At 39.3% G+C, this 27486-nt stretch overlaps 2 protein-coding genes across 9 annotated transcripts in view; one reads left to right on the top strand and one right to left on the bottom strand.

Annotated features, from left to right (window-relative positions):
• Positions 1 to 1652: 1652 nt before the first annotated feature.
• On the bottom strand, positions 1653 to 17525 carry NUDT4 (nudix hydrolase 4). Of its 3 annotated transcripts, none has more exons than XM_064491585.1 (5): positions 17014 to 17525; positions 7814 to 7924; positions 6922 to 6966; positions 4627 to 4714; positions 1653 to 4335 (listed from the first exon to the last, which is right to left on the bottom strand). In XM_064491585.1, the coding sequence occupies exons 1-5, from the start codon at positions 17110 to 17112 to the stop codon at positions 4133 to 4135; spliced, it is 546 nt and encodes a 181-aa protein (XP_064347655.1). In that variant the 5' UTR covers positions 17113 to 17525; the 3' UTR covers positions 1653 to 4132. The 3 variants fall into 3 exon arrangements, with proteins under 3 accessions (XP_064347655.1, XP_031318891.2, XP_064347656.1); XM_031463031.2 differs by having other exon boundaries at positions 4627 to 4711; XM_064491586.1 differs by lacking the exon at positions 17014 to 17525 and adding an exon at positions 16319 to 16399.
• A 144-nt stretch (positions 17526 to 17669) lies between these two features.
• Positions 17670 to 27486, top strand: part of EEA1 (early endosome antigen 1) — a 454873-nt gene continuing 445056 nt past the window's right edge. For all 6 annotated transcript variants that reach the window (XR_010383157.1, XM_064491578.1, XM_064491581.1 and 3 more), the window contains exon 1: positions 17670 to 17985. The gene's annotated coding sequence lies outside the window, so the exon portion shown is untranslated. The remainder of the gene's footprint in view (positions 17986 to 27486) is intronic.

Raw genomic sequence — 27486 nt, 5'->3', positions numbered from 1 at the left:
GCCATACCAGTTTACTCTGCATCCTTACCTGAATGTCAGTTTTATGTTTATGTAATATTCCATTATATGGATATAGTACTAGTTAACCATTATCCCTTTGGGCCTTGATATTTTATTTCCATGTCTCACCACTTTAGTTGCCTTATCTTGGTATATCTGTGCCCACATTCCTGGAGGTTAGATCCCTAGTGTAGTAAAGTGATCAAAAGATATCTTTATTTCTTGATACATGTTAATAGCCAAATAAAGTATTTTTTTAATTTCACTAATTTGATTAAGGAATGACTGAGTAAAAACTGAGAAAAGTGGGAAGATTTACAATACTACTACTGTCTGGCACTGGTGTTTAACTAGAGTCAAGAAATGTGATGCCCAGAGGGTAGCAATGCACATATTGGGAAGAGTAACTTTTAGGATAATTAGTTGAAATCATATCAAAGAGGAATTTAAGACTAGTTTCTGAGTAAATTAGGATCTTTGCTATAGTACAAAAGTAGGCCCAACATAGTAGGCCTTAGGGGCCTTCACAACTTACTGCCAGAATTTGGCCAATGGCACTAGTTAGGAAGGTATTAAAAGTAAGAGGGAGATAAAGTAGCACCAGGGATGAGATCACTTTTCAGCCTAACTTTTGGTCTACAGCTCCATGTAAAACGTTAAGTTTTTGGTGAGGGAATCACATTTTTAAATAAGATTTTGCTTTTGAAGTCTAAAAAAAAAAATAGCTGTAACACCTTGAAAGTCATTTTAGGAACTTCTGATATAGAAGAAACAACTTAGATAAGTTACTTATCTCTGTTTCACTAGCTCCTTGAGGGTGGAAACTTGTTCTGTGCTGTAGCACTAATGCTGGGCGTAAAGCAGATGTTGGTAAACATTTTATTAAGAACTTATGAAACAAGGTATTGGATGGAAATGTCATTTGAGACAACTACACAGCAAGTTCCAGCTGTAACAAATTCACCACAAATTATACTTTAATAAACTTAACTAGCGTCAAACTAGTTCTGTGTCAAACTTTGTCTACAAATTTCTCCTTTAAGAGACCTGTAGAGAATTCTTGTATTCCTCTATGAAGACAACAGTAGAAAAATGCCAAGCTGTTTTCCTCCAGTTTAACCCTACTCAAAAACCAAATGCGATTCCAATAGAACTTTTATGTGAGGATTCTAATGTTGGTCTTGGATAAACAATATTTCGAGTTATAATGGGAGGCAGGGTGCTTAGCTAGTCACCCTTTTGAAACAGAGCTGCCAGCAATTAACACAATGGTTGTATATAAAGTGTCTGCAACATATTACAGCAAAGTACTCACAGGATAAGCCAAGAGCCCTTGAAAATTACTAAAATAAGAACACAAATCCCATTAGTGAAGGAGAACAGCAGTAAGAAAAGCACAGTGGCACACCATTAGACTGGTGTCCAGTACAATGCAAAACATACATGGGGAGAGTATGTCAACACCTTACTGTTGAGCTGTTCCTTTTAACTCAGTTAATTCCACTAGTCAGGATCATAAATGGGAAGTGCATAAATGTACTACTAGTAAGAGAATTATATGACCACCAATGGGAGAACAGTAAAGTCATTACATGGAGTGCCAGAATTTCACTTGGACAGTGTTAGAACTATGTTTAAAAAAAACCCAACAATTTATTTCCATTTTTTTATTTGATGTTTCCAAATATAAAAAAAGTCAAGATTCTTACACCAATTATCTCAAATGAGACCATGCAAAGCAATTGTAAAGTGTATACAACAATCATTCCCCCTTCAGTTTTGCTACTTTATACAACTATGTGATTGACAGAAAATTGAACAGCATGTGCCTATTTGGAAAATTTCACCTGTTTACAAAAAAAAGGAAGAAATTAAGAAAACTCAAAATCAAACATGCAGGCTAGTTGCTACTTTGTGTCTGCAAGTCAATTTACAGACTTTTTTTTTTTTTTAATTTAGGAGGCACATGGGACTGAAAATTTTAGCTGCCCAATTTTATCCAACTACCCCACAGAAAACACAAATGACAGTCCCAACACTCTGTAAACTTTGGAGGGTTGAGATAGTAGACACTATTTGTTATCTGTAGTAGATTCAACTGTTCAGCCTGCAAATGTAGGCTTTTTTCTCTTAATAGAAATAAATCTTAGGGCCTTTCCTCTAATTTTGATAGGCTGGGTTCCAGAATAGTGAAGAACCCTTCATGTGAAATTTAAAGTGTGACAACTCTGAAGTGTTCTGATGCATTATACAAATTTTTGCTAGTTGCATAGACCAAAGACGGGTGGTTTGCTAAATGGCACTGAAGAAAATCCTGACCCAAGTGGCACTACTTAGTCCAAATGTCACTGACCAAAGAAAATTATACAACAATATTTATAGGCTCACCTTTAAGAAATGGCTGACATTAATACTGTACATATTTTACATGTCAAATACATAGTCCAAGAGTTTATAAAATAAATTCATGCATTATTACCTCTAAGAATATCATGTACAAGATACCCAGCCCCCCAGTACTTGTGACAACATTTCAGGTGGACACAGTGTTATGTACAAAAACAATCCAGTTTCTCTGCTGTGTTAAGTATATAATTTAAAGAAACTTCAGAGACCGCTGAGAAAAAAAACTCAGTCCATTGAAGATTTATACAAAGTGTCAATCTGTGGGATTTTAAATACTTCCTTTTTAAAAAACACCCAGAATACATAACCTCTGTACAGAAGAATATAAAAATTCTGGATGACCATGTCTGATCACACTACATAATTTAGAATGAAATGTCACTGGTTTGAAGTTTTTCTGTCTTACTCATTCCTTTGACAGCATTAATTTGTGAACTAATACTCCCATGTAGCTCAGCTGCATTTATGGCACAAGAGCTCATTTCCAAAACAGTGGCACTGATTTTCCTTAAGTGTAACAGCACTATTTTTAGCAGCAATTATATTTTTAAAGGTTAACAATTTGTAGAACAAATGTCTAACTATGCTTATTTCTATTTTATACTCACCAGTTACGATATTTACAAAAAGCTAACATCTACATAGAGAACCATCTTTTACTTGCCCCACCTCATTTCTGATTTGGTTGGGGAAGTACAGGCATTTCAGACTAGGTATTTATGTGTTTTAGATGGGATTCTTGGATTTACGTGAATACAAAGACAAGACAAAATAATTCTTAGTCCAGGTACGTTCCAGTGCCCCAGTAGTTAGTTGTATGATAAACAGTACCTACCTGCTGACCACCTATAAAAGATGAGACATTCTAAGGCACCCTAACAACCTAGGTCTGTAACAGCTGAACAAAAAGGCCATTTCATTCAATTGTGATGCAGTCACCACTGACTGGCATTTAAGGTGGTTACTGGTAACCAGCAAGTTTAACTGAAGAGATGTCACTAAATTCAAACTAAAAATATATTTTTAAAAGCAGCAATTTACATTGAGGGAAATACGGTTCTCGTGTGTTCTGTGTAAAGACAGATTATGAATAAAGGGAATTGGCAACTGAGCATCCTAATTCAAGTTCCATGAATACAGGTTTCATGATAAGATATCTACTACATGCATTTTGCTTACAGTAACTGCCTAAAAATCACCAGCCCTATAGAGTTAAAACTTTGTGTTTTAACTTTGTGAGTCATAAGGGAATTGGCCAAATCAGGTAGCTAGTGACATACCAGTTGTGAAAATTCAGATAAATGAGTTGGCAAATGGATTCACTGAATATGTTAATGTTGTGAATGAGAAAATAATCTAGGGGGATAATATACCCACAAGTAAGTTGATCTGACAAAAACCACAGACTGACATCAAATGGATAAAAAAAACTGGAAAAGTGAAAATGCCAACCAAAATAACAAGGTGGGTGGGCTGGGTGGGAGAGCACAGTTAAGGCATCTAAAAAAAATTCCACATGGCTTTGGCTTATTAAAATATTTTACACTATCTTTTTTTTTTTTTTTTTTAAAGATTTGAAAGCATCTGAAAAACATGCAAATTGTTTGAAAACCCCACATGGCAAATTCAGACAGTTTGCAAGTGTCATTCAGATGTTTGCCAAGGAAAATAAAGAAGCTTCTGCCCATGAGATTGCACATGGTGGAAGAGGTCCTTCCAACCCTGTCTATCTTATGCTAGATGGCAGCCCAGAGGTCTGTGCAGCAGTTACAAACAAGGTGTTACTATCGGGAAGGGGAGGGACTGTGGAATTTCCATTGGTTGGAGAACAGCCCAGCTTTAATTTTTCCAGATACTCTGCATGTACAGGCTTATGACACTGGAGAACTTTGATGGCATCCTCTACTTTGAACCACTCTCTCTTCCTTCCTAGAAAACAGTATGAAACTGGTTACTAAAAATGAGTAAAAGTCAGTTTTTAAAAGCCATACCCTATTAACAATGTCCCCTTGATCCTCCCCCACAAATAATGACTTTATTTTTGGGGAATGGCTTAGACAACACTATGTTGGGGAACAGTTTTAAAATAATTCAAATATGAAGATATATGTATGTTGATCTTCTTTAAAAAGTAACCAAAATTAATTTAAGATGAAAATTGGATACATGTATCTAGTTTTGAATTAAGAGAATTCAGATAGCAAAGGGAAAGGAATTTACCTATATTAACAGAATCTTCCCAATCTTCTAATATTTCAGTGACAGTAAGAACATAAACATATGTCCTGTGCTTTCGGTCTTGGTTCTGCTTGAATATAAAAAGAAAAGCATTTTAATCTACAGGAGCTAGTCATATATACATTTTTTAGTAAAAAAAAATTCAGTTGTGACATACGTTAACATAGTCTATTTGGCAACACAGGCAAGTATGCTCAGTCATATAACCCAGAACTTAAGTCAGTTTATATAAGACAGAACACTTAAAATGGTGAAATTAGCTCCCAATACTAAACTTTTAATACTTTGATTTCTGTCTATTAGACAAATAATTTTCATAAAGAAAATCTTAAGGCTGGAATGGAATCTACAGTAAAAGAACTGTATTGCTGTCTTTATCTTAGGCCCTATTCCCTCGGGTTAAAAATACCAGCTACCTTTCAAGACTATTGAAAACTGCTTCATTCAGGACCTTTGTAGAAGAGCAAATAGCCCCAGTTCCTTTAGAACATGCTTCTTAGAGGTTCACAAGATGCATACAGAGCACAGCCCTACCAAGGCTGACTTGTGTTTAATTTTGAACCTAGACAGTCTAGAGGCCTAGAGGCCTCTCAACCTTGACTGTCTGTCTCATCACCCAGGATTTTTTTTTTTTAAAGAGACACTGATTCAGTTAGTCTGACATGAGGTCTAAGCATTTAAAAGCTTCCAGGCAAACCATGCACAGCAAAGGTTGAGAATAATACCTGGGTCAGTCCACTTCTGGAATGCAATATTTTAGTCCTATATGCTCAAACTCAATTTTTACCCATATTAAAACTGCCACTGAGCCTTGTCTCTAGGTTCAAAATTAAACACAATTCAGCCTTAAGATGAGGGAGCTCACCCTCATCTTAAAGTTAGCTTTGTTTGCTATAGTCTAAGACTTTAGATAATTGCCTTAATTTTTCCCACCACAAACCACTTAAGTAATCCACTCATTCAGTGTCTTATGTCTTTGGGAAGGAATAAGAACAGCACAAATTAGAGGCATTCACACTTAAAACATTACTATTTATTATTTTTAAGAGTCCGTTGTCTTATCTCTGTACCCGGCATTCAATACACTTACTCTGCTATGTTCATAAATTCATTGAAATCACCAAAGTGAACAGGCAGGACAATTCTAATTTTCCCTTTTATTTTCTAAGGGAAAGGTACACTGATTACTATTTTCTGTTCAGATTCTATGAAATGTAAATAGTATTTGTAAAGCACTTATTACCTTCCCATGTTATACAAGCTCTACTTAAATGTGTGAAGTTTTCTTCAAAGATCTTGCCAGCATATTGACAAACACGCTATTATATGTACCATGGCTACTAAGAATTACAGAAACCTGTGATGTGTTTTTCAGTTCAACCAGGAGATGGTGCTATTTAACTGGGTAAAGCAAGTGCTAAATTCTAGGAAAGTGACTAGTACCTTGAGAACTTTACTTTTAACAATTACTGTATTTTGGGAGTCATCAATTCTACCAAGTGCTGTACAGATTTTTTCCTGAATTCTTGTAAAAAGGCTTAAAATTAAAACTGGTAAGGACTACATTTATATAATCCTACCAGTTGGACTCAACTAACCCTTATCTTAGAAAAAAAAACTGTCACAATGTGTCTGGTAAACCATGTATGTAGGTCTGAATCTTGGATGAAAATATTAGTTGAGAATAGCCTAAGTCTCATGACCTGACCTCATTTCTCCCCACCTTTGATAGAATACCTGTCATTTCCAAATTTCCTCTCCACAAATTCCATTCTGCCTTCAGTAATAACAGGTTATATAACAGAACTGTGTGCTCCTAGTGTCTCTTCTATGTGTTTGAGTTTCCCATTCCCATACAGTCCTTTCAGGATAAAGTCATTATGTATATCACCCAATGTTATGTGCTGAAGGCAAAGGATACATTTCCAGACAGTATCCATAAGAGATCTAAACTCCTAGGTGATACTGAGGATACTGTACCTTAGCCTAGAAAGTCTAAACAGTATACAGTGAACCAAGAGGTAAGTCTGTCCATAGCAGCTCCACTATACTGTCATATAAAAGCAGTTACTACTGTAATATGCTATGTAAAATCAATGGTATATGAAAGTTAAGCAGCTTTTACTTCCTTCCCTCCTATTCCTTATGAGTTGCTTGCTTACTGATAGTTTTTAGAGGCATGTCTAGTTCAGGTTGTTGCCAGATTATCTGGCTGGCTAGGAAGGAAGGATCATTAATTCTATCATCAGCAAGATGAGAATTACTTTTGTAACTCACCTCAAATATGCCCAGGAGTCTGCCTAATTTTCCTTTGACTCCAGCCTATTAAAAAAAGATGAAATGTAAAAATTTTACCTTGTCATCACGAAATTTATGTGAAAGTTACTTTCTCTCTGCATGCTACTTTCCCACTGCCCAGTCCTTGTTCCTTTTACCCAGTCCTGTAACAGACGGACTGGGACTTCAGCATGTGCCCCATTCAAATCCAGACTGCAGACTGACAGACTGGTACATACTGTCTCCTCTGTTGAGAAGGTGCTCATCCCTTAAGACCCTTCTCTAGGAAACCTTGCTGATGATACACCACACCCAATGAGAGTCTTAGCATTCACTTCCCTTTTACAGCCTAACTGGTGTTCAAGGAGTTTTTACGGCACTTGATCTATGCTGTTTTGCTGAGAAAAAGCAAGTTCTATTTATCGTCAGCTTTGACAAGATAAGCGGGCCAACTGTGCTGTGCATTTGTGATGTATGTGCCCCATTTTACAGAACTTTAAGAAAAAGCGAGTAAAATAAAAGCAATTGGCTTCTTATTTGTTTGAAAAGTAACTGTAGCACACGATGAATGTCTCTGAGCATTCTTACTCAGTTAATATTAATCTTGCTCTGAGGCGAAGCCATCATGTTATGTATTGATCACAGATCAGACTTGTCTGTTATATAATTGTGTGTTACATAATTCTGAGGGACTTCTACATTGATTTTAGCTCTATTTTACCAGGTGGAAAAAAAATATCTTAGACAAGTGCTAGCTGTAGTCACATGCTTTAAAATGTTGAATTAGACAACCAAACAGCACTCACATGACCTGCCTGTCTTCTCGCCTGCTGTATGTGGCAAAGTGCCTTGTTTGTGAACCTCACACAGAACACACTACTCTTCATCTTACCTCTTCGTAAACCTCCCTCACGGCAGCACCACCAGGCTCCTCCTCGGGCTCCATTCCTCCTCCTGGGACAATCCACTGGTCTGGGTACCGACTACTGCTCACCAGCAGCACCTGCAAGGCCGACCATAACTGTGAACTCCCAGCCCCAGGGGCACTATGGACTATAAGCAACATTCTCAAACCTCTACAAGGGTGGAAATTTCTCTACATTAACCCATTTTTAAATTTCATTAAAATTATTAAGGGGACATGTTATACCACAGAAAAGTAGTTGACTGCCTTTGTAAACACTGTCTTTTTTAATTCAGAATTCAACAATAACATCATCACATTACTAAATCGTTTTGTAACCGACAAAGTCATTTTAACTACAAGATTCAATTAGCCAAACTCTCTAATTCTTGGATACCAACAGAAGACAAAAGCAGAGACTTGGTTTACTAGCCCTAGTAAACAGTAACTATGGGCTCTGACCCAGAGCTGTATGCACTGAGGTTTGTGGTCACATCTGTTATTCTTAGTTACAGAATCTCATTAGTTATTCTTACAAAGTCAAGGATATGTGACCTCTGGCAGGTCACCTTGTTCCTTCACCTATAGCATGGATGCATACTCAAAGAAGATAACAGGTGCTGTGAGAAAAGAACAGGGAAATCATGTAAAGCTAATGCTTAGTACAGAGAAAGTTCATATTTTTACACCTAGGAAGAGGTGGAAGGAGGCATCCTTCATATTCTAAACCTATATAAACAAGCTAAAGCCTCTCCATTTGTTAACAGGCAGCTATAATTTATGATCTAGAAGGGGGATGGCAAGTTATAGCCTGCTGCCTATTGTTTCTAGAATCCTTGAGCTAAAGGTGGTTTTTATATTTTTAAATTATATAAAATTCAAATTTCAGTGCTCATAAATACAAATTTCAAGAATCCAGTCACACTCATTTTTCCCATGTAGTCTATGGCTGATTTCATCCTACAGTTGCAGAATTGGGTAATTTTGACAGAGACTGTGTGGCCCACAAAGCCTAAAATATTATTTGGTCTATAGGAAAAGTCTGCAGATCTGGGTCAAGGATAGCATTAAGCTTGAAATGTGCACACACTTAAAAAAACTATTATCACAGAGTATACTATAGGTTCACGTTTCTTAACAGTACCTGAAACAAGAACTATATATCCATATTGTAAGTGAAAACTTGTGGGCTAGGTGAGGTTGAAATTTCCCAGTTAGAAAAACAAAACAAAACAAAACAAAACAAAACAAAACAAAACAAAACAGGCTATGATAAATAACCAAATGATGTTTATGAAGGTAAGGGAAGTTCTGACCAAGCTGAACAAAACTGCAAAATCTCCTTGGTATACTGCTTTCAAGTAAATGCAAACAGTTCTCACCAGATAAATATTACCAACTGAGAGCAAGGCTTGATCCCCAGTGCGGGTTCTTGTTTGTCGACACTGTGCCAGCTGTCTGCCCAGCTTCCTCAGTGCTGCCAGAGGAACTGCTGGCCCACAGGCCATTCACAGCCAGCCCGGGATTCATGTCCTACTCAAGTAAGCTGCCAGAATTCAACCTTCCCTAACTGGAAAGTTCCAGGCTGACGTAGTAGTTTAGCAAGTTCCACCTTTCCCCCAAACCTCTAAAACAGAGTTGGAAGATAAGGGAACACCTGTTCAGACATGTAACCTCCTTAATGTGAAAAAAAAGCAGCATGTCTTTGCCTATGGATGCATCACCACTAAAGAGCAGCGATCAACCAAGGCTCAAGTGGTCTGAGCATCGTTTCTTTCACTCTTGCTCTGGACAGAACTCTACTGCTCCCACCAGCATCACTCCTCCAAGTGAAAAGTGAGCAGAACAGTGGCAAACACAGAGAAAGCACTGTAAATTAACACAATGGTTAACAAAGCTTTAGCTAAAGTACTAATGGTGACACTGAGGCACCAGCAAGTCCAAATATAGCAATTTTGGTAAAGTGAAATGTAAGACAGCCTTAAATTTAAGCTTTCTTAAGTATTAGCAAATAGGGCTTATGTATCAAAATTAGAAACTGAAGAGCTAGAATAAACAAATCTAGCAAGAACTGGGAAACACAGGTTTCAACTTGAAGGTGTTTGTAACTCTACTGATCATAACCAATATGTATTTCACTCCTTGATGCTCAGGATGATGGGCACCAGTGCCCTCTGTAAAAAGAAGTAACTATCCTCGCAACATTGTTGAGGGTTAGTGAGTATTAAAAACCTTAGATTCTGGCCTAAGCACTCACTGTTGGCCATTACTCGTTCTTTGGCTTTCTCACTAATTGAGTTGAATTCGTTTATCAAAATTAGCTTTTTCCCCAAATTCTGCCAGTTTGTTTTTTATAATTACTGAAATTACTGAGAATTAATGATGAAATGAGGACAGAAAGGAATTATCAAAAAGGCTCTGCAAAGATTCATTAAAGGTGGGTTGTTTAAAACTGCTATCAGATTAAGTACTTTTGTGACTACTAAAAAAGACTGGAAGAAGGAAATAAAAGTTAAAATTCTACTTTATATAAAGTGAACTGCAAGTCAGATTTTACCTTTGTATTTTATTCAAAAAGGAGGCTTGCTGGGGTCTATGGTATTCAAAAGCTTTGACCCTATATCTAGACTGGCAAATGAAAGTAAGTTTTAAGTTAAAGCAAAAATGTTTAAGGTACAAAAACATTGTATCTTGCATCAAGGGAAAAGTAAATGGTCCTGACTGCAGAGTTGGAGGCCTCTTTTCCTGGTCACTAGCTGTGGGTTAGAGATAACCTGCTTTCTATCATCTGGATAAAATTCTTACTACACAATTATATGCCTTTTAAGTAACCTCCTTGAGTATCTTCATAATGGGACAGGATGGGGTATACGGGGCTAGCAACAGGAAAAGTACATCCTCATTTAATAAACAGGGAGTCTCAACAATCATCGATGTTTATAATGTTTGAGTCCTGAAAAAATGAAATTCAGTGTCATGTATCTAGGTCAATGACTTTATGTTCTTATTTGACTAAGACAATCGTTAACAACTAAATTACGTAAGATTAATCATGTTGAAAAACCATTGGTAGAGTCTGTGTCTGTTTCTGAACATTTAAGCTTCCGATTTAAAAACAAATCTTTATCTACAGGATATCATTATCATATGACTAAGCTTCTCTTCCAAATAATTTAACCGAAACCAAGAACTTATCATGCAAGAGTCCCTTGACATTCCAAAATGATTAAATTTGATGAAACCATTAACTTCAAATGTATCTCGCAAAAAAATTTAAACGAATAATTAATACCTAAGGTATAGAAATGATCAGCATCTAAACTACTAGCTTAAAAGATATAAGCCTTTGGTGATGGTACAGATTTGAAAACCAGTATGTTATTAAGTACTTGCTTACTCATCTTGAGTACTTTATTCAGAGTTCAAATGAGGTCAAGGCTACATAGGGGTGGGGTGTCGGGGGGGGGGGCATGGAGGCAGTTGTGATTAAGAAAGAGCAAGAACCGAGGGATATACTCCATAGACAAGAGTAAACAGAATTATGACAGAGGTCTGCCAGGGTAGAAGAAATGAATCTAAACAGCATAAGCAGAGACAAGGACAATTAAAACCCTTCCTACACACTGGAAGAATCTAACCTATAGAACCACATCACATAGTATTATATTATTCAATATCGACCTCCACACAAAGCCATCTAAACATTCTATAACACCTCCAATGTACTAGATCTACAATACAGCTTCAGCATGCTAACTCATGCTCTTAAGTAAGAATGGTATTACTGAAGTAACAAAGACAGGTTATAAAAGCTTATTCAGCAAGAGGATACATAGAACAGCTGACAGAGACATACATGGTCATTCATAGGTTTTAAATTCCTTTTTAACTACCTTTCTAGGGATGTTAGATTTGGGGCACCCAACAAAATGACAGTCTGTTACCACATTAGTGACAAGATAACAAAGATGTAAGTAGACATTCAACCTTCCAGATAAGCCAGAGCTGAGACCAAAGGAAAGATTTATAAAAAGGAGGCTAGCCAACCCACCAAATTGCAGTTAGACTTGAATAACACTCAATCCCCAAAGCCAATGGTGCCCGAGTGGTGACAAGTGAATACACTTCTCCGATTCAACCTGATCACCTTATAATAGCAGCATTCCTCCCACTACACTATCAGGCCTTACCCCTCTTTTCATGTATTGGACAATCATCAGAATAAAATACCATTAAACTGGCATTATTAAGTCACTTCTCACACTTGTCTTTTTCTTAGATACCTAATGTTTTCAGCATTTGGAATAGAAGTATTTCTTACTTAAAGTAGTAATAGTGTAGTGATAGTGGTCAACTTGGAACCATGAAGGTTTGTCTGTGAATTGAAATAATCTGTAGCATAGATTCTATACCCTGTTATCTCCCAACAAGTCCTCCTCATTGGGGATGTGGAAGAGTGTGTAGACTAAAAATGCTGTTCAAGGTCTATGTAATACAGTTACACCCTCAGAGGCTCGAGGTACATGGGATTGTTAGGTCCTTAAAACAAGGGGCCCCAAGTTGCCCTCTGTGTTTCAGTTTTTACGTTTACAACTGCTCTTGGCCACGGCCCACCTCTGGGAACTAGTCACTACAAACTACCAATTCTTTCCCCCCAAAATACAAAGCTATCCAGAGAACCCCTCAAGTGATCCCTAAATTTAAGAATGAAGAGCTTTATTTCGTGGATTGTAGCTTTTTAGAAGCTGTTTTGGGGTTGTTGTTCTTTCTTCCCATATCACCATGAACAAGGAGGGCATGAATGGCTGAAACTACCTCCACCATAGGCATTTGGCCAAAATTAGGCCAGCAGCACATTAGAAACACCCACTACACACACAGACATTTTAAAAGATATTAAGTTACAATAATAGTTAACAATAGTTATAACAATATCCACCAACCACTGCCAACTGATATTCTTAAGCAAATTAATACTACTTTTTGGACCATAGAGACAGAGTGCTATAAGATCAGAAATACCAGCACATTCTGTGAAAATGTGTTTAACCCAAATTAGATTATGTGGATTGGTAGACAGAGGTATGTCAATAATACTAAGTTGGGTTGATCATGACTTTTTCTCTCTGAGCATGTCAACGTTTTGGGGTGATGCAGTAAGCTTTTACACAATTAGAGAAAGCCTTGGTGATATACCAAAACAGTAAGAAAAAAATAGGTGCCAACTGTACAGAAGTGCCTTCCCCTGAAGGAAGTGGCTGGCTGAGTAGCCTAAGTAGCCCTTCTCCAGGTCTGGGAGAGCTGCAGGCACAGATGAAGAGGACTGGTGACATTTCCCTGTGTTTAGAAAAAGCCATCTTTGGATAGTTGCTTTAATTTTAATGAAAGTGATTTCCATTTGAAGTATCTTCAAGAACTTAAATCTCTGAGGAAGTTAAGAGCCCCAGAATATATGTCTGAAAAAGGTGGAATGCCTGTTGATTTTAAGCATAAAAATGCTAGTAGAGGTTAAGCACTAATATTTCTTATTGGGATTGTTTTTGTTTATTAGAGCTCTGGTCTTAGAGTTTCATAGGTCATGAGACTCTACTTTGCCCAGCAAGTCTTAATTTTAATGCATGATTTTGAAGAACCCAGACATTTCGGGAACATACATTTGATATTCTATTATCTGTAGAAGCAGCCCCTGGCTCAAGGAGCTTAAAGGCTAATTAGAGCAAAAAGTTCAAATGGAAGTTCTTAAGATTGTTTTGTCAATGTTTCTGCCTTGCAACTGTGCCTGGATTCCACCAGGATCAAGTCATTTCTATTTCTCTCTTTAGCAGACATTCTGTCAGATCATTCTCAAATGTGAATACACTGAAAATCGAAATGTTCCTTGTTCAAAAGTAAGAGTTCCTTTCTTGCCTAGCAACTGGTTAGCCTTACATTTAAGGTGCTCTATGTTTTTCAGACATTATTTATTCTATGTCATCCTAAGCTGCAGCCCAACTAGACCAGTCCCAAGTCTGTTTGTGATACCTGGTTCTTCCTTTCCCACTCACTGAAATCCATCTCCAAATGACTCATGTTGGATCTTAACCCTGCAATACCTGATGGCACTTTCACCTTACTTTATTTCCCTTGAGATCAGTCAGTTTGTCTAACCTCCCACTACAGAATATGCTCCTTAGGAGCTGACACCTTTTATCTTTGCGTATCCCTGTTCCAACTATCATATATGCAAGTATGTTCAATGGAATTCATTTCGGGTTACCTTTTCTGAATGTACTGTCCTCTTTCACTGCACAAGCACAGTATCCCAGCTACTCTATGGGACACTTCTTTGTTGCCTTGTCTGGAAGCCCAACTGTCAAAACTAAGGGTGGTTCCCTACAAAAATAACTAGCTGGAGAGAGGATCAAATGGACATGAGATTTAGAAATAAAGGACCTGGGGCTCAAAATGACCTGCCAGCTTCTGTGACCTTGGGACAAGTTACTTCTGCTGTCTATACAAGTGCTAATGCTTATTATTTACCTCACATGGCAGAAAAAGATAAAATGGGAAAATACGTAAAACCATGCCTCAAGGAACAGAGAGCCAGATCAGAGTACTGCATAGCTTTTGAGGGTCAAACAGCAGTTACTGTTTTATTTCAACTTACAGTCAATAATAAACATTTCACCCTAAAGTGAAGCATACATTTAAATCTCCCAAACCAGGATCTAAGTGTTCTTAACCCATTACGGGGAAACACTTCTCACCTTTTAGCTAAAGAAGCATGGGTTCAGGATAGTTTGGAGCCTATCCCTGTAAGGCTAGCAAAGAAATTTCAACAGAGTGGGAATAAATTAATAACAAAGCAGCAAGATGTCCAGGGAAGCTAACTAACAAGATTCGTTCTGTAATTATCATACAATAGCAAGCATCCTGACTACACACAGTAACAGAAATTAAGATCCTGCAGATCTAACCAGTTTTAAAGTTGGCTATGCATTATTTAGAGAATTACAGAGCCTTCCTTCAGAGCACATTCTCTAACAAACTAATTAACTTGGTTTCTCAACCTCCAGGTCATGAGATTTACAATTTTTTACATAACAAATTAATTGAATAAATTCTCCAAATCTTGCTCCTTACTTCATTTTATAATGGCACTGGTCTCTTAACTAGAGTCTAGGAATTTAGCATTTATTACAGGAGAAACAATTTCAAAGCATAAAAACAACTCATTTATTTGCTAAGGTAACTTCTGAAGCCCTCCTCAGACTTTGCTTTACCATTCACACAATACAGATCATTTCAATTTCTTCCCATTTCACATATTTTCCCCTGGGAACTTTTTCAAAGCCTGAATTCCAAGTTCACGCTACGTCAACACTTCAAAGTCACCACTTCCAGAAAATCTCTCAAGCTCAGCCTCACAAAATCTCACTCATTCAGCAAATAGCATGCACCCAATCGCTGTGGGCTGAGCCCAGCATCAGGAGCAGCGACTGGATGCTGAATTCTGCCTCTACTACTTCCTAATTATGTCTCTGCAGCTGTTTCCTCACCTATAAACTTGCACTAAAATGATTAAATATAACAAAGGTCTTCAGGCAGTGCCCTGCACCTAGGAAGCACTCAACTAAGAAAATAATTACGCAATAGTGAGCCAATCATATTTGATCCTTGACCTATCTTGATCACTTTTGGCTACTGTATTCTTTTATATTCAAAGTTTGCCTGTAATTCAGCCCTTCCCTCAAGGACCTTCTAGTCTTTTTAACCAAATGCACTTAATGCTTGTTAACTTTGTAAATGCTAAAAATCTTTCCTGTTCTATTTTCTGGCTGTCCTAAGGATGCCCAGCTCAAAGACACCAACTTCTCCTGAAAACTCCTTCGGAATTTAAGTTTAACTGTTTAAAGGCCCTCAACTGAGCACCAGATCAGCACTATAGGGCTTAGTTTCTTTTCAAAACACAAAGGCAAAACAAGAGTTTGAGGAGCGCTACTTTGAAGCACTTTGATTTTTGTTAGCATAGTAAGAACAATTAAGCCACTGAGAGTACAGTATGTCACCGTCATCCTAACTACAGGGACTATCAATAAAGAAGCCATTAAATTCCCATCTCCAGCTTTAGCCTGGTATTGTACTGGACACATTTAGCTATGGAAGCAGAACTCAGAATTTTAATGTTTTCCCTGCCTAATCATTTTAGAACTGGCAATGCTAAGAGGCTTTCGTTGACTACCAATTGCCTGTTATTGCCCTAAGCAAATTTAGGACAGCGAACCAATTTAATTTAAATAAATGTAACTGAAATAAGTATAAAAACTGCTCTCCAGGAAAACCTCAAGGGCCTCACTCTCAACCCAGTGCTGATGGATGAATTACAGAAGACTGCTTCCTCTTAGAACAAGAAAGACTGCTCCTCTTCAGATGTCAAGCAAAACACAGCAAAGAAGCTTTAATAAAAATGCAGGGAGCTAGAGATTACTGTCTGAAAATGGCAACTTTGCCCACCTCTAGTCCATCTTCTCCCTTCTGGCGTGGTTCCACATTCTTCACTAACCATCTATCTGCAGTCAGAAAACTTTAAAAGAGGAGGCTTCGTTAAAAAAAAAATTATAACTATGCCAAGTGCTTGTGAGTTAAAGGATCCACTTAGAAGGAGAATTAACAGAACGAGACCGAATGGTTTTATAAAGCACGGGGACTGTTTGGCTATTCCACAAACATGCCTAGATTTAATCCGAAACCGCAAACTGCTGTAACATGGGAGGAAAATGTAACAGAGGCAGAAAGGCCTGGGCTCACGCCATTTCTACACTCTGTTAGCACTCAACGTTTATCTCGTTTTACGCTCAGTTCGCAGGTTAAGATGGTGACTCCCGTTAGGCGCGACCTAGACGGCCTGGGACCTTCCCAGGGGCCAGGGGGCGTCTTAGTCTCCCATTCTAACCACGAGCCGGTGGGAGAGCGTAGGGCTGGGCGAGCCCCTTTGTTTCCACAATCTACGCAGAGGAAGGAAGGAGGGAGGGCGGGAGGGAAGGAGGGAGGAGGCTAAACTCTCCCAGCCCAGGGGCCAGACTGAGGGTCGGGCGGGGAAGGGGATGGAGAAAGGGAAAGGCAAGGGCAAGGACCCTCCCACTCCGACCAGCCCGGACACCCACCCTGCCGCCCCAGCCTAGGGCACAGTGTAGGCCGGCCGCCCTCACCTCGTCCTCCTGCTCGCTCCGGAAGCACAGGCACGCCGCCCGCTTCTTGAAGCCCTCGCGGTCATAGGTCCGCGTCTGGTTGGGCTTGAACTTCATCATAGAGGCGGGCTCTTGCTGCCGCTGCTGCTCCGGCCGCCGCTGCGGGGGCCCGGCCGCCGCCACCCCACCGGGGAGTCGGGGCGAGAGCAAGTCGGGGCGCAGGGAGGCGAGGCGGCGGCGCGGGGAAGGGGCAGCGAGGCCGGTCAGTCCCGGAGCCGGCGGCCGCTCAGACGCGGGGCAGTGCGCGAGCGTCGGTCACTGGAGCCCGGGTGCCGGAGAGGAAGCGCTGCCTCTGCCCGGGCGTCTGCCGCTCTCCATGGAGCCCGCCGACCGCTCGCCTCGGCTCCCTCCTGCTGCTGCTGCCGCCCCCGCGGCCGCTGCTGCCGCCGAGGGTAGAGAGAGGCTTCAAGCTCGAGGATCGCGCCACGAGAAGACAGTTGGAGGAACTCCCGCCGACTGGGCAACAGCGCCGCGGCAGGTTTGCGCCGCCCACTCCCCCGTATTTAAGGGGGCCGCGCACGCCCCACCCCCCCCCCCGCGCCCCGCCCCGCGCGCGCCTCTGCGCCTGCGTGAGGGGAACCGTTGCGGCGGGGGAGTGGTGGCGGGGACTGAGATTCGGCCTGCGGGCGGCTGGAGTTCCGCGGGGCCTGAGAGCTCGTGCTCGAGTAGAGCGCGGGAGGACGGGGCTCCACAAAAATACCAGTGACTGGAAAGAAGCAAAGACCTCTCCCTCCCTGGTTGTAAATCCTGTGATTTTCCTTGTGAGGACCTTAAATAGCACCTCCTCGAGTGGGGCTCTAACTACACGCCTCCTCAGCAAAGTCGCACCCTGGTCAGGAAATGCCAGGAGGCTTCGCGGCGATTGCAGTCTCCGCAGTGACTTGTAGACGTCCAGAGTGCGCCCGTGAAGTGCGGGGAGAGAAGAGAGTGAAGGTGAAGACATTGGTTAAGAGGTTTTATTGGTTTTGTTTGGTTTCCAGGGGAAGGGAGATAGAAAATTTCCTTTTTATTTTTAAATCTTTGGTTGTTGGGGGTGGGGGGGGAGGTTGCGGTGCGTCGCTTGGATTCTTTCAAGAGTCGACTCAAGCATAAACGTTTGTTTGAAGCCGTGGGTAACATCTCCCACTTTGTCCCACCCTCCAGAAGGCATTCATTAACACTGGCAATGGCTAATATCTCCGAAGTGTGGCTCATGCTAAGTAACAGGCACCGCTAGATGCTGGGGCCACAGCAGTGAATAGAATGGAATGTCTGCTATATAGGGGCTTACAGTCTCTCGGGGACAAATTTTACTTTTTCATACAAGCGCTAAGATAGGAGCCCAGAAGCTTATCTTGGTTTAAGGAAGGTGTTAAGGAAGCTCTGGTGAGCGCCCTCCCCCACCGTCCCCCGCCCCTGCCCTCCTGTCCCCTACACAGAGCCCTGGCTGCTTAGGTCCAGGCACCTCTGACCGTTCATTCTTCATTCCTGGAGGACCTACTGTGTGCCAGGCACTGGCATCTAAAACCAGCCCCAGCCCTGCCAGGAACTTAGGCACCTGAGAACAGACAGTCAAATATTACACAATCACACAAGTACAGGTAAACTATTAATGTGACAAGACCTCAGGTGGTAGAGGGTTTTATGGGGAAATTTGACTAGATCTGCAGGTCAGAAAAAGCAACAGGGCATGAGCTGAGGGCTAAATAAACCAAAAGCCTGGTGAGCTTTCGAGGCTGAGGGACTTACGTAAAGTCTAGAGCAGGAGGGATTGTAGAAATGAAAGGAAAGGGCCACTGTGGATGCAGATGTGGTGCGGGAGGTGGGTTCCACCTGCGGCACAGGAGGCTGTGAGGGCTGACGGTTCAGAGCCTGGGGGCCCTTGGAGAGCCAAAGCAGGGCATTGGTCTTCTTTTTCTACATTCTGACCTCCTTTAGGTTAAGGACTGCTACATCTACCTCATCTTCTTATCCCCAGAGTTTAGCAGTTAAAAGGTTATACAATGACTTAATGTTGAATAAGTGATTTAAAAAATGAGGTTTTATCACGGCACAATTGGAAATCTTATCAAGTCTCTGCAGAGACATTTCTAAGCTTTCTTAGAGGAGCCATTTGAGGTTTATTTCCAGATTTACAAACAAGAACAGAGCACATCCTATTAGGGACTCCAGTACAAATAATGTGCAAATATTATTTCTAGATAATTGCTTCAAATTGATAAAAGTGATTAATCTCACTGTAGTCTTTTTAAGTGACAAGGAAGATTCAGTTTCCCTCTGCTTAAAATTCTTCAAAGTTCTGGTTTCTAGTCAGCATTAAAGAAATACTGGTTGATTGGATGTTGGTTCACTCGAGGCTTTCCCATTTAGTAATTATATGAGGTGAGGCACGAATCAGAACTGTGAAGGAAAGAGGAAGATGCCTGGAACCAACTCACCAAAGGAAGGAAAGGCAATAGCACAAAACCAGTGGGCATGAGAGTGGGACCACTTGCTTCTGGTTCCAGACCATAGGATTTGGCTGAAAAGATCTTGAGTTCAGGTCTCACATGTACCAAATTACTCTATATAGCTTTTCTCACCTCTCAAATGGACATAATATAATTTTACCATCTTGTACAAAGCTTAACAAAACAGCTTAGGATACCACAGTGGATGTGAAAGTCCTTTAAAATGAAAGCATTTAAAGAAACATAAGATTAATTTATTGGTAAGGAAATTTTAGTTGGAGATCTCTCTTTTCCCTTACCTCAAGGAGAAGTAATGTAGAGGGCCAGGTGCTTGAGGAAGATTGTGGATTTTCACATTGTGAGGGAGGGATCTTCATTTGAAAGGAATTCTGCAATAAGTCATTTAAACCGGAGAATGCTTTGATCTCCCCCTTTTTGTTAATTAATTAACTTATTAGATTTTTTCAGTTATTTGAGAGAGCCCTAACAGAAAGGGGAACTCTGACTAAAATGAGAGAGTAGAGAAAGGCCGAATTACAAATGCTAGGTGTTCACTTTCCTGTGTCAGTTCCTCAGTGTTGGGTGCACACCCCAGCCCAAAGCTCCCTGCTTAGTATTGTCTCACATGTATTATGCATCTGAAATGTGCTTAGGCACTGTTCAAAGCTTAGATCATATCCAGTCAGATCACAGTTGAGATAGATGCAAGCTTGTTTTTCCTCTACAGGGCTGGTAAAGACTGGGCTACACTGGTTGGTTCCCTTGGGGATCAAAGTCCAAGTTCAGGTTAATCACTGTTTAGTTCACTTACGTCAGTGTTGTCTTACCTTGAATTTACACGCAAAGCCATTTCTTATAATATTTTCAAATATTTGGAACCTCAGAGAGGGAAACAGTTTAACATTTCCTGTGTAGGATACTTCTTTTACTTGGGTTCTTTTAATGGTGTCCTAGGGTGTCTTGGAGGCAGTGTGATAGGGGTGCCTGCCTGTGTGTGAGTGGGGAGCTTACCACCTTCTTTTGTGACTTACTCACAACGTTACCGTGAAGTAAGCTTCTCTCATGGTAAAACTGATCATGACAAATGATCCCTTCCTGTGTCTTATGATAATAACAGTCTTTACTGAGTGTTAGCCAGTGCTGGGTGCTTCTCATGATCTCATGTGAATGATCCCAGTAGTAGCCCTGTGAGGCAGCTACTATTAATTGTTTCCATTTTACAGGCAAAGTAACAGGGGGCAGTGTTCTTTTTTTGCAGTGCATGTTCTTAGCCCCTGTGCTGTATTACTGTGAGCTTGTCTCGCTTCTTCTATTACATGGTAATTATTTCCTGTGTGTTGTATTCTAACACTGCAGTTTCTTTCCATTTTAAAATGAAAAGGAGCTTTGTTTAAGATAGAATCTGAAGACATTCTTACAATGAGACATGAAGTGGAAGTTTTGATTAATTTCAAATCACTCAAAGTGATTATTATTTTTTTTTCCTTTTACCAAAGGCACAGACTAGAATGGAGTGAGCAAAGTATGGAAATTCAAAAGCCTTAAGTTAGATTTGAGCTTTAGGATGAAAAATCCTAAGAGGTGTACATCAATCCAACCAGCATTTGCAAAACTTTAAAAGCAGATGATTTGGCCATTTATAATCTTCTTTTTTATTGAAATAAATGGTTTTCAGATTTACAACCCATTTTCTATTTTTTCAATTCCTGTTTACTGCAGAGCACTTTGTTTCACAGGCATCATATTTATATGCAGTTCTCTGTGGCTAATTAAATTGTTTACTGGAAAGCACACTTCCTCCTTTCCTTCTTTATCGTTCAGAGAAAGGTATATGCCTAGTGCTTATCTCCTTGGCAAAGGCAATGACTTAACATTTTCACTGACTCCTCCAGGACAGCATTTTGAACTTCTGTTTCATTCAGAGAGGGTTGTTTTTGCTATATAACAATTCTGCATTTTTGTTTGAGGATAAAGGCTAAAAAAAGAATGCCCATAGAAGAACACATATCAATTAATTGCAATGTATGGATTTTTTTTTTAACACCTTCATTATGGTATGATTCCTGTACAGTAAACTACACATATTTCAGACGTATATGGACCTTGTTTTGATCTGGAGTCAAACAAACAACAACAGAAGACATTTAGAAGATAATGTGAACACTGAATATTTTATGTTATTATGCAACTATTGTTACTTTTGGGGGCTGTGATCATGTTTAAAAAGGGGAGTTTACCTCTTCCACCAGCAGTGACAGCAGAACTAACAAAGCAGAGAACATCATGGAAGAAAGGAAACAACAGCAATATGGAAACAATAATAATGATAGCATCTACTGAGTGCTTCCTAGGTGACTGTCTGTGTTCTACCTACTTTACACGTACTCGTTTATTTTTCGTCATCATACCCATTTTACAGATGAGAAGACTGAAGCACAGATGAGTTAAGTAACTTACCCAGTTCATGAAACTAGAAAGTGGCAATTGAGATAAGAGTTGAACTCAGGATTCCAGAACTATAATTATCATCACAGTGACAAACATTGATGGCAGAGCTAACTACTAGAAGACAGAATAGCAATCTCTAATGGATGCGTTACCTTCAGCTAGAGACCACTGCACGTTTAGATGAAGATAACTGGCAGGTGAATTTGCAGTCAGCTCAAAAGTGTATAGACCTGGGACAAGTCTTAGGCAACTGAAAATTTTTTATACGCCTAAAGACTCAATTAAATCTTTGAATGCACAACAGGTTCTTATAAAAAAGTGAAGGAGAATTTGAAGGAAAGTATGTTATGGAAATCTAACAAATATGAACAAAAAAAGACTGGAAATTTCTACACTAAACTATTGACAATTGGGTATCTTTCGTGTTGGGATCGTGGGTGACTTAAAATTTCTTAGTTATGCTTTTCCTCACTTTCCAGCATTTCTACAATGTATATGTATATTACTTTGGTGATTTTTTTGTTTTAGAAGGAAAATCTTGGAAATGATAAAGACAAACACTAGCTTTTCTCATACTCCACCATGGGTTAATTGCATCTGTTTGTAGAGACTAAAGCAGAGGAGGTCCTTGAACTTTTCTGGCTCTTTGGAAACTCTTTTGATCAGGATTAGAAAAGATCCATACAAGTACATTAATTTGGTCCTGATAGCTGAGTTTATCTCTCTCTCCCTTATAAGTTAAAAGGAAGTTATTCATTGGTAATTATAAATATCGATTCTAGATTGTGTAGGTGTGCATTGTTTTTGTAGCTTTTTCTTTTCTTTTTCTTTTTTTACGCTATAGGTTCCTACTAGCAGAAGCCCCTCAAAAGAGGCCTCTAAAGGATCATGAACCTCTTGAAATTGTACACAAATCACGTGTTTGTGTACATGTATACATTCTTTGGAGAGAATGAGTTCACAGCTTTCATACATATTCAGGGAACCCCTTAAAAGGATTAAGAACCACTACCTGAAATGAACCCACCTATAAATCCCAGACAAGGGCAGTGGGAGTCTGAATTTTTTGTTAGGAAGCTAGAGTCAAAGTTGGAATCAGGTGACACTGTCAGTAATCCAGGTATGGGGTTCAAGAATAAGGTATTATAGTTTTGGGTTGATCATAAGCTTATAAATCAGAATTCAGATGTAGGAGCAGAAACTGGAACCAGGAAAGAAGAACAGAAAGAACACAACACAGGCAGTTTTAGTAAATACCTGTTGCTTAAAAAGGAATTGATTGTAGATTTGGGTAAGACAGGAAGTTTTCTAGTAACAATTACATATTCCGGTATGAGTTAATGCATCTGAGCTAGCAGATAACTGCGTGATTGCTCCAACTCTCCTTCCTAAGGGGTCTCACCACACTCTATGAACAGTCTACAAGAGATTCAGGGATGATGGGCTCCCTGCTTTCTGTTACTTCGTTACTACTTTCACTACATTTATAAATTATGTCGGAGGCTTTAAAATCTTCAGGGAGTGAGCACAGAAAAGTGATTATTTTTAATAATAATAATTAATAATAATAAAATAATAGAAACCATATCATACAAATGCAGATTATTGTAGGATCAAGAATGGATGGTTAGTAGGACTGATTTTCATGAAACTTTGCATGAATTTACTTCTATAAGTTCAACACAAACATTGTGGTAGGCCCTGTGGAGGATACAAAAGAAGTAGAAGACAGAGTTCTTAACCTCAGGATGTTTGCAGTCTTTTCAGGAAACATGAAGCAGTATAAAGCACTATAGTAGTGTAGAGCAGAGCGTTTAACTCAATGTGGTCAGGTGCCAAATTGTAACCACATTCAGAAGCTAGTTGAGGGCTTTTGGAAACTGCTCTTCAAGGGTAACACACATGTGCATACACCCCTGCACACACACGTGTGCGCACAAGCAACACAGGACCCTGCCCCTCCCTAATGAAAGTAGCTTTCATGATCACTTTCCCTTTCATTTTTAAAAATAAAATTAGTAATATGGTGTATAGAAGACATGTTCTATTTCAGTTTCATGTTCTCCAAGAGTCTTCTATATTCTAGTTTTCTGTAAAAGTCACATTATCTTAAAAGGCAAACATCCATGCATAGATGCTTTTCTATTGATGAATTTTTCAGGCTGAGCCTTTATATATCTAGTCATCAAAGAAAAAAAGTATTGTTCTTCCTTATTTAACAGAGTTTAATAATGTAGGATAAATATTCACTTATTTAATTTAAGCCAAGCATAGTGGGTTTTTCTGCATTTAAGAGACACACTTGCATTTCCTAGTTTTGTTTGCCATTTAAATCTCAACCATAGTTTTTCAAATATAGTACTGTATGTGAAGATTCATCTTTATCGCTTTTAACTATCTGGAAAAATGAATGCTAAAGTTATCTTTGGTTCCTACTTCTATGTGGATTAATTAGATAAGAAATTTTAAAAATCCACATTTGAATAAACTCAGGGATGTTTCAAGACAGAATACATCAGTATATGCTTGAGGAAAATACTGAGTTTATATCCGATTTGAAACTGAAGCACAAAACTGTTTTGAAATATCTGATCACAGGAGCACAAGCTATGTCTCCATGGGCTCTCTAACGATATCATTTGCCAAAGCCACTGTGTTGTTCTAGTCTGTAGGAAAAGGCTTTCTGGGCCAAAAGACAAGGCATCTGTGCTCTGGTGGCAGTGCCTTTATTCCCTTCATCTGTTTTCTTCTTTCTGGAGCGGGGTCATAATACCTGCCTACCCATCTCTCAGGGTTTTGTGAAGACAAACTGATAAAAATTGGAAACATTTTGGGTAAAACAGAACACATTCAAAATTTCAAGATAACTTTCTAAGGAAAAACTTGACTTAAGTGAAAATCAAATGGAAGTATAATGATCATAACATTTCATTTCCCCCAGATTACCAGGGAAATTTCAAGGAAATTAGGTTTTAGGGAGACTGTAAATTCTGTATCACTTTCAAAGCATTCCTTCCCACTGTGGTGATTCCAGCCATGTGGGTTCTGTGAGTAACATCTGCCCCTACTCTGTTGCTGGCAAAGTCTAAGGAGCATAGGAAAAGATGAATGATTTGTTGGAAAGACACTTAGGGTAAATAGGAGATTGCTATTTACAAATGGTGTTGAAGTTCTTTGTTTAAGAAAGTGTTCCACAGAGATTTAGGAACTTGTGGCAAGCTCATCAGACAGTCTAGTCACCATCAAAGGCAGTGATGGGACGAAACCTCTGCGAAGTGTCACATAAGAGCCTGAGTTTTCTTCTTCCCAACTGCATATCTTTATACCACTTCTCATTTATTTGTACTCCTTGTTCAACAGTCCTCTCTTCTCACAAAGCCTTCCTAGAACTGGTCCCACCTTCAGGTCAGTAGAGGCTTAAATAAATTTTTCTTGAGGAAATTTCAGAATAATTCCTGCTTCTGTCCATAATCTAGTGATATTGTACCTGTTTTTCTCAGCTAAAGGAAACCGATGGCTAAAACACTTCCTAAACTTTTGTCTATTGCTGCCTGCACCTTCTGTGAGGAATTCTTGTTTACTCATCACTAGTATTGAGAACTTTTAAAAGGGTTAAATCCATATTATTATTCCAAAGTATTTGGGGAAAAAACCCCGAATGTCTAGTAATAGAGAAATGATTATATAAATTACAGTATCCACTTCAAAGAGTACTATGTAGCTATAAAAAACTATGCTTAGTTTCTAGAAAAAAGGCAAGAGCTTGTTACAAAGTTAGTTTTTTAAGTATAAAAAGTAAATATAATACAGTCATAATTATATGAAGATCTTTGAGTATAGATGGGGTTTTTTTCTTTACCCTTTCCTGTATTTTCCCAATTTTCTATCATGAGCAGGTTCATTTTTATGTTAGAGTTGCTTTGTGGTATTTTTCCCCCAGCCAAATCTTACTTACTTTCACATTTGGTTAAAAAGAATAAAAGCATGTATAATCCAAACCATAATGATTTAAAAAATTCTGGAAGGACTGGTGTACAATGAGTGAGTTCACTCCAGACCACTCACCTTTAAGTCAGACCTAGAGATCAGCCTGTTATTTGCAAAGTAGGAAGTGGTGAGGTTACTGTAGCTTTGTGGTTGACTTCATTTAACCTCAGCCACTGTAGGCGTAGCTACCTCGAAAGCCCCCATTACTGCCCTCCCCTTCATCCTTCACTACCTCTTCCCTTTCCAACTTTCCATTTTGTTTTCACACCTCTCCAATGACTTAAATCAATGAACAGGAAGGGAGGAAAAAGTGAGACAGGTCAAACTTAAAGGTATAGGAAAGATTCTTTTTTCTTTACTTCTATCTCTGCAGGCAGGAGAGGTCCCTTTGGACCAGTTCTGAGAAATAGAACTATTTCATGTGACTAAGCACTCAACTACTTCAGCCAGTGGAGCTTGTGACCCAGTTGTGGGAGTGCAGTTGAGTTCCCTTTTAGTTCTTAGAGAGAATTTTAAAAGGCTCTGGAGCATGTACCAGTTTCTTTTTTCCTTTCCTTCTTTTGAACACTAAACATTTATGGCAATGATTAATATTACTCCATTAACAGTTTGTGAAATTGACCAAGGCTTAAAGCAGCTTTTTTGGAATAAGATTGTTACAGTATCGTATTCAATAAAGGTTTTGTGGGCAGAGACTACATAAGGGTGGTGCATATTTAGAGGCCCCCTAAAATCTCCATGAGCTCTTCGAGGACACCTAAAATCAACCAAAAAAAAAAATTATATTCTGTGATACAAACAATACTTTCTCAGTCTTATTTAAAATGTTGAGGAGGAAAACCGTCTCTAGGAAATTTTGCCTTTGCTGTTTATATAATAGCATATAATTTGTGCAATTATAAGAGGAGTCCCCTAAGTACTATCTAGTAGGGAAGCAAAGTAAATATTTGTAAGCTGAGAAGGAAGAACAGTAACAGATGTATGTCCAGAGTACTACTCTCCCTGGGTCTCCAGGAAGGCTGGCAGCGGAGGTCTTGAAATGAGAGTTTCCAGGCAAACAGGGAAAGAAGAAGAGGGACCTGTGCTAAGGGAAGGCACTGCTGTGTGAAAGAGAATCTTCAGGAAAACGAAAGCTACTTGCTAAGAATAGCTGAAGACGAGGCCAAAGAAGCAGACATCAGCTAACTCAGACTTAAATGCAGGCTAGTGAGTTTGGGCTCTATAGACCAGGAGTATCAAAATGACCTCAGAAAGAGTTTTATTGGGCTGGTGCAGCTGTTTTAAAATAGTTTTAGGTTTAAATGCCTTTAATTGAGACAGCTCTTTTCCAGTTCCCTGTTGCCCTCTACTTGGCTGTATTAAACCCCATGACTGCGCATATTTAAATACCTGGGAATGAAGGCATTTGAGATTGTCTCAAGAAACCTCTGAGGAGACAATGGAGAGCCGTGGAAGAACTGGAATAGGGCAATGGTGTGATCTGATTTGTAATTTAGGAAGGTCAGGCATGCAGTTAAGTGGAGAACAGGTTTTGTGATGGTGGCACAAACTGGAGAGAAAGGCTAATCAA

The sequence above is a fragment of the Camelus dromedarius genome, chromosome 11 (assembly GCF_036321535.1).
Source record: "Camelus dromedarius isolate mCamDro1 chromosome 11, mCamDro1.pat, whole genome shotgun sequence".
Taxonomy (NCBI): Eukaryota; Metazoa; Chordata; class Mammalia; order Artiodactyla; family Camelidae; genus Camelus; species Camelus dromedarius.
Note: the sequence above shows the minus strand (reverse complement) of the source record. Positions and strands in the feature narration are given on the sequence as shown.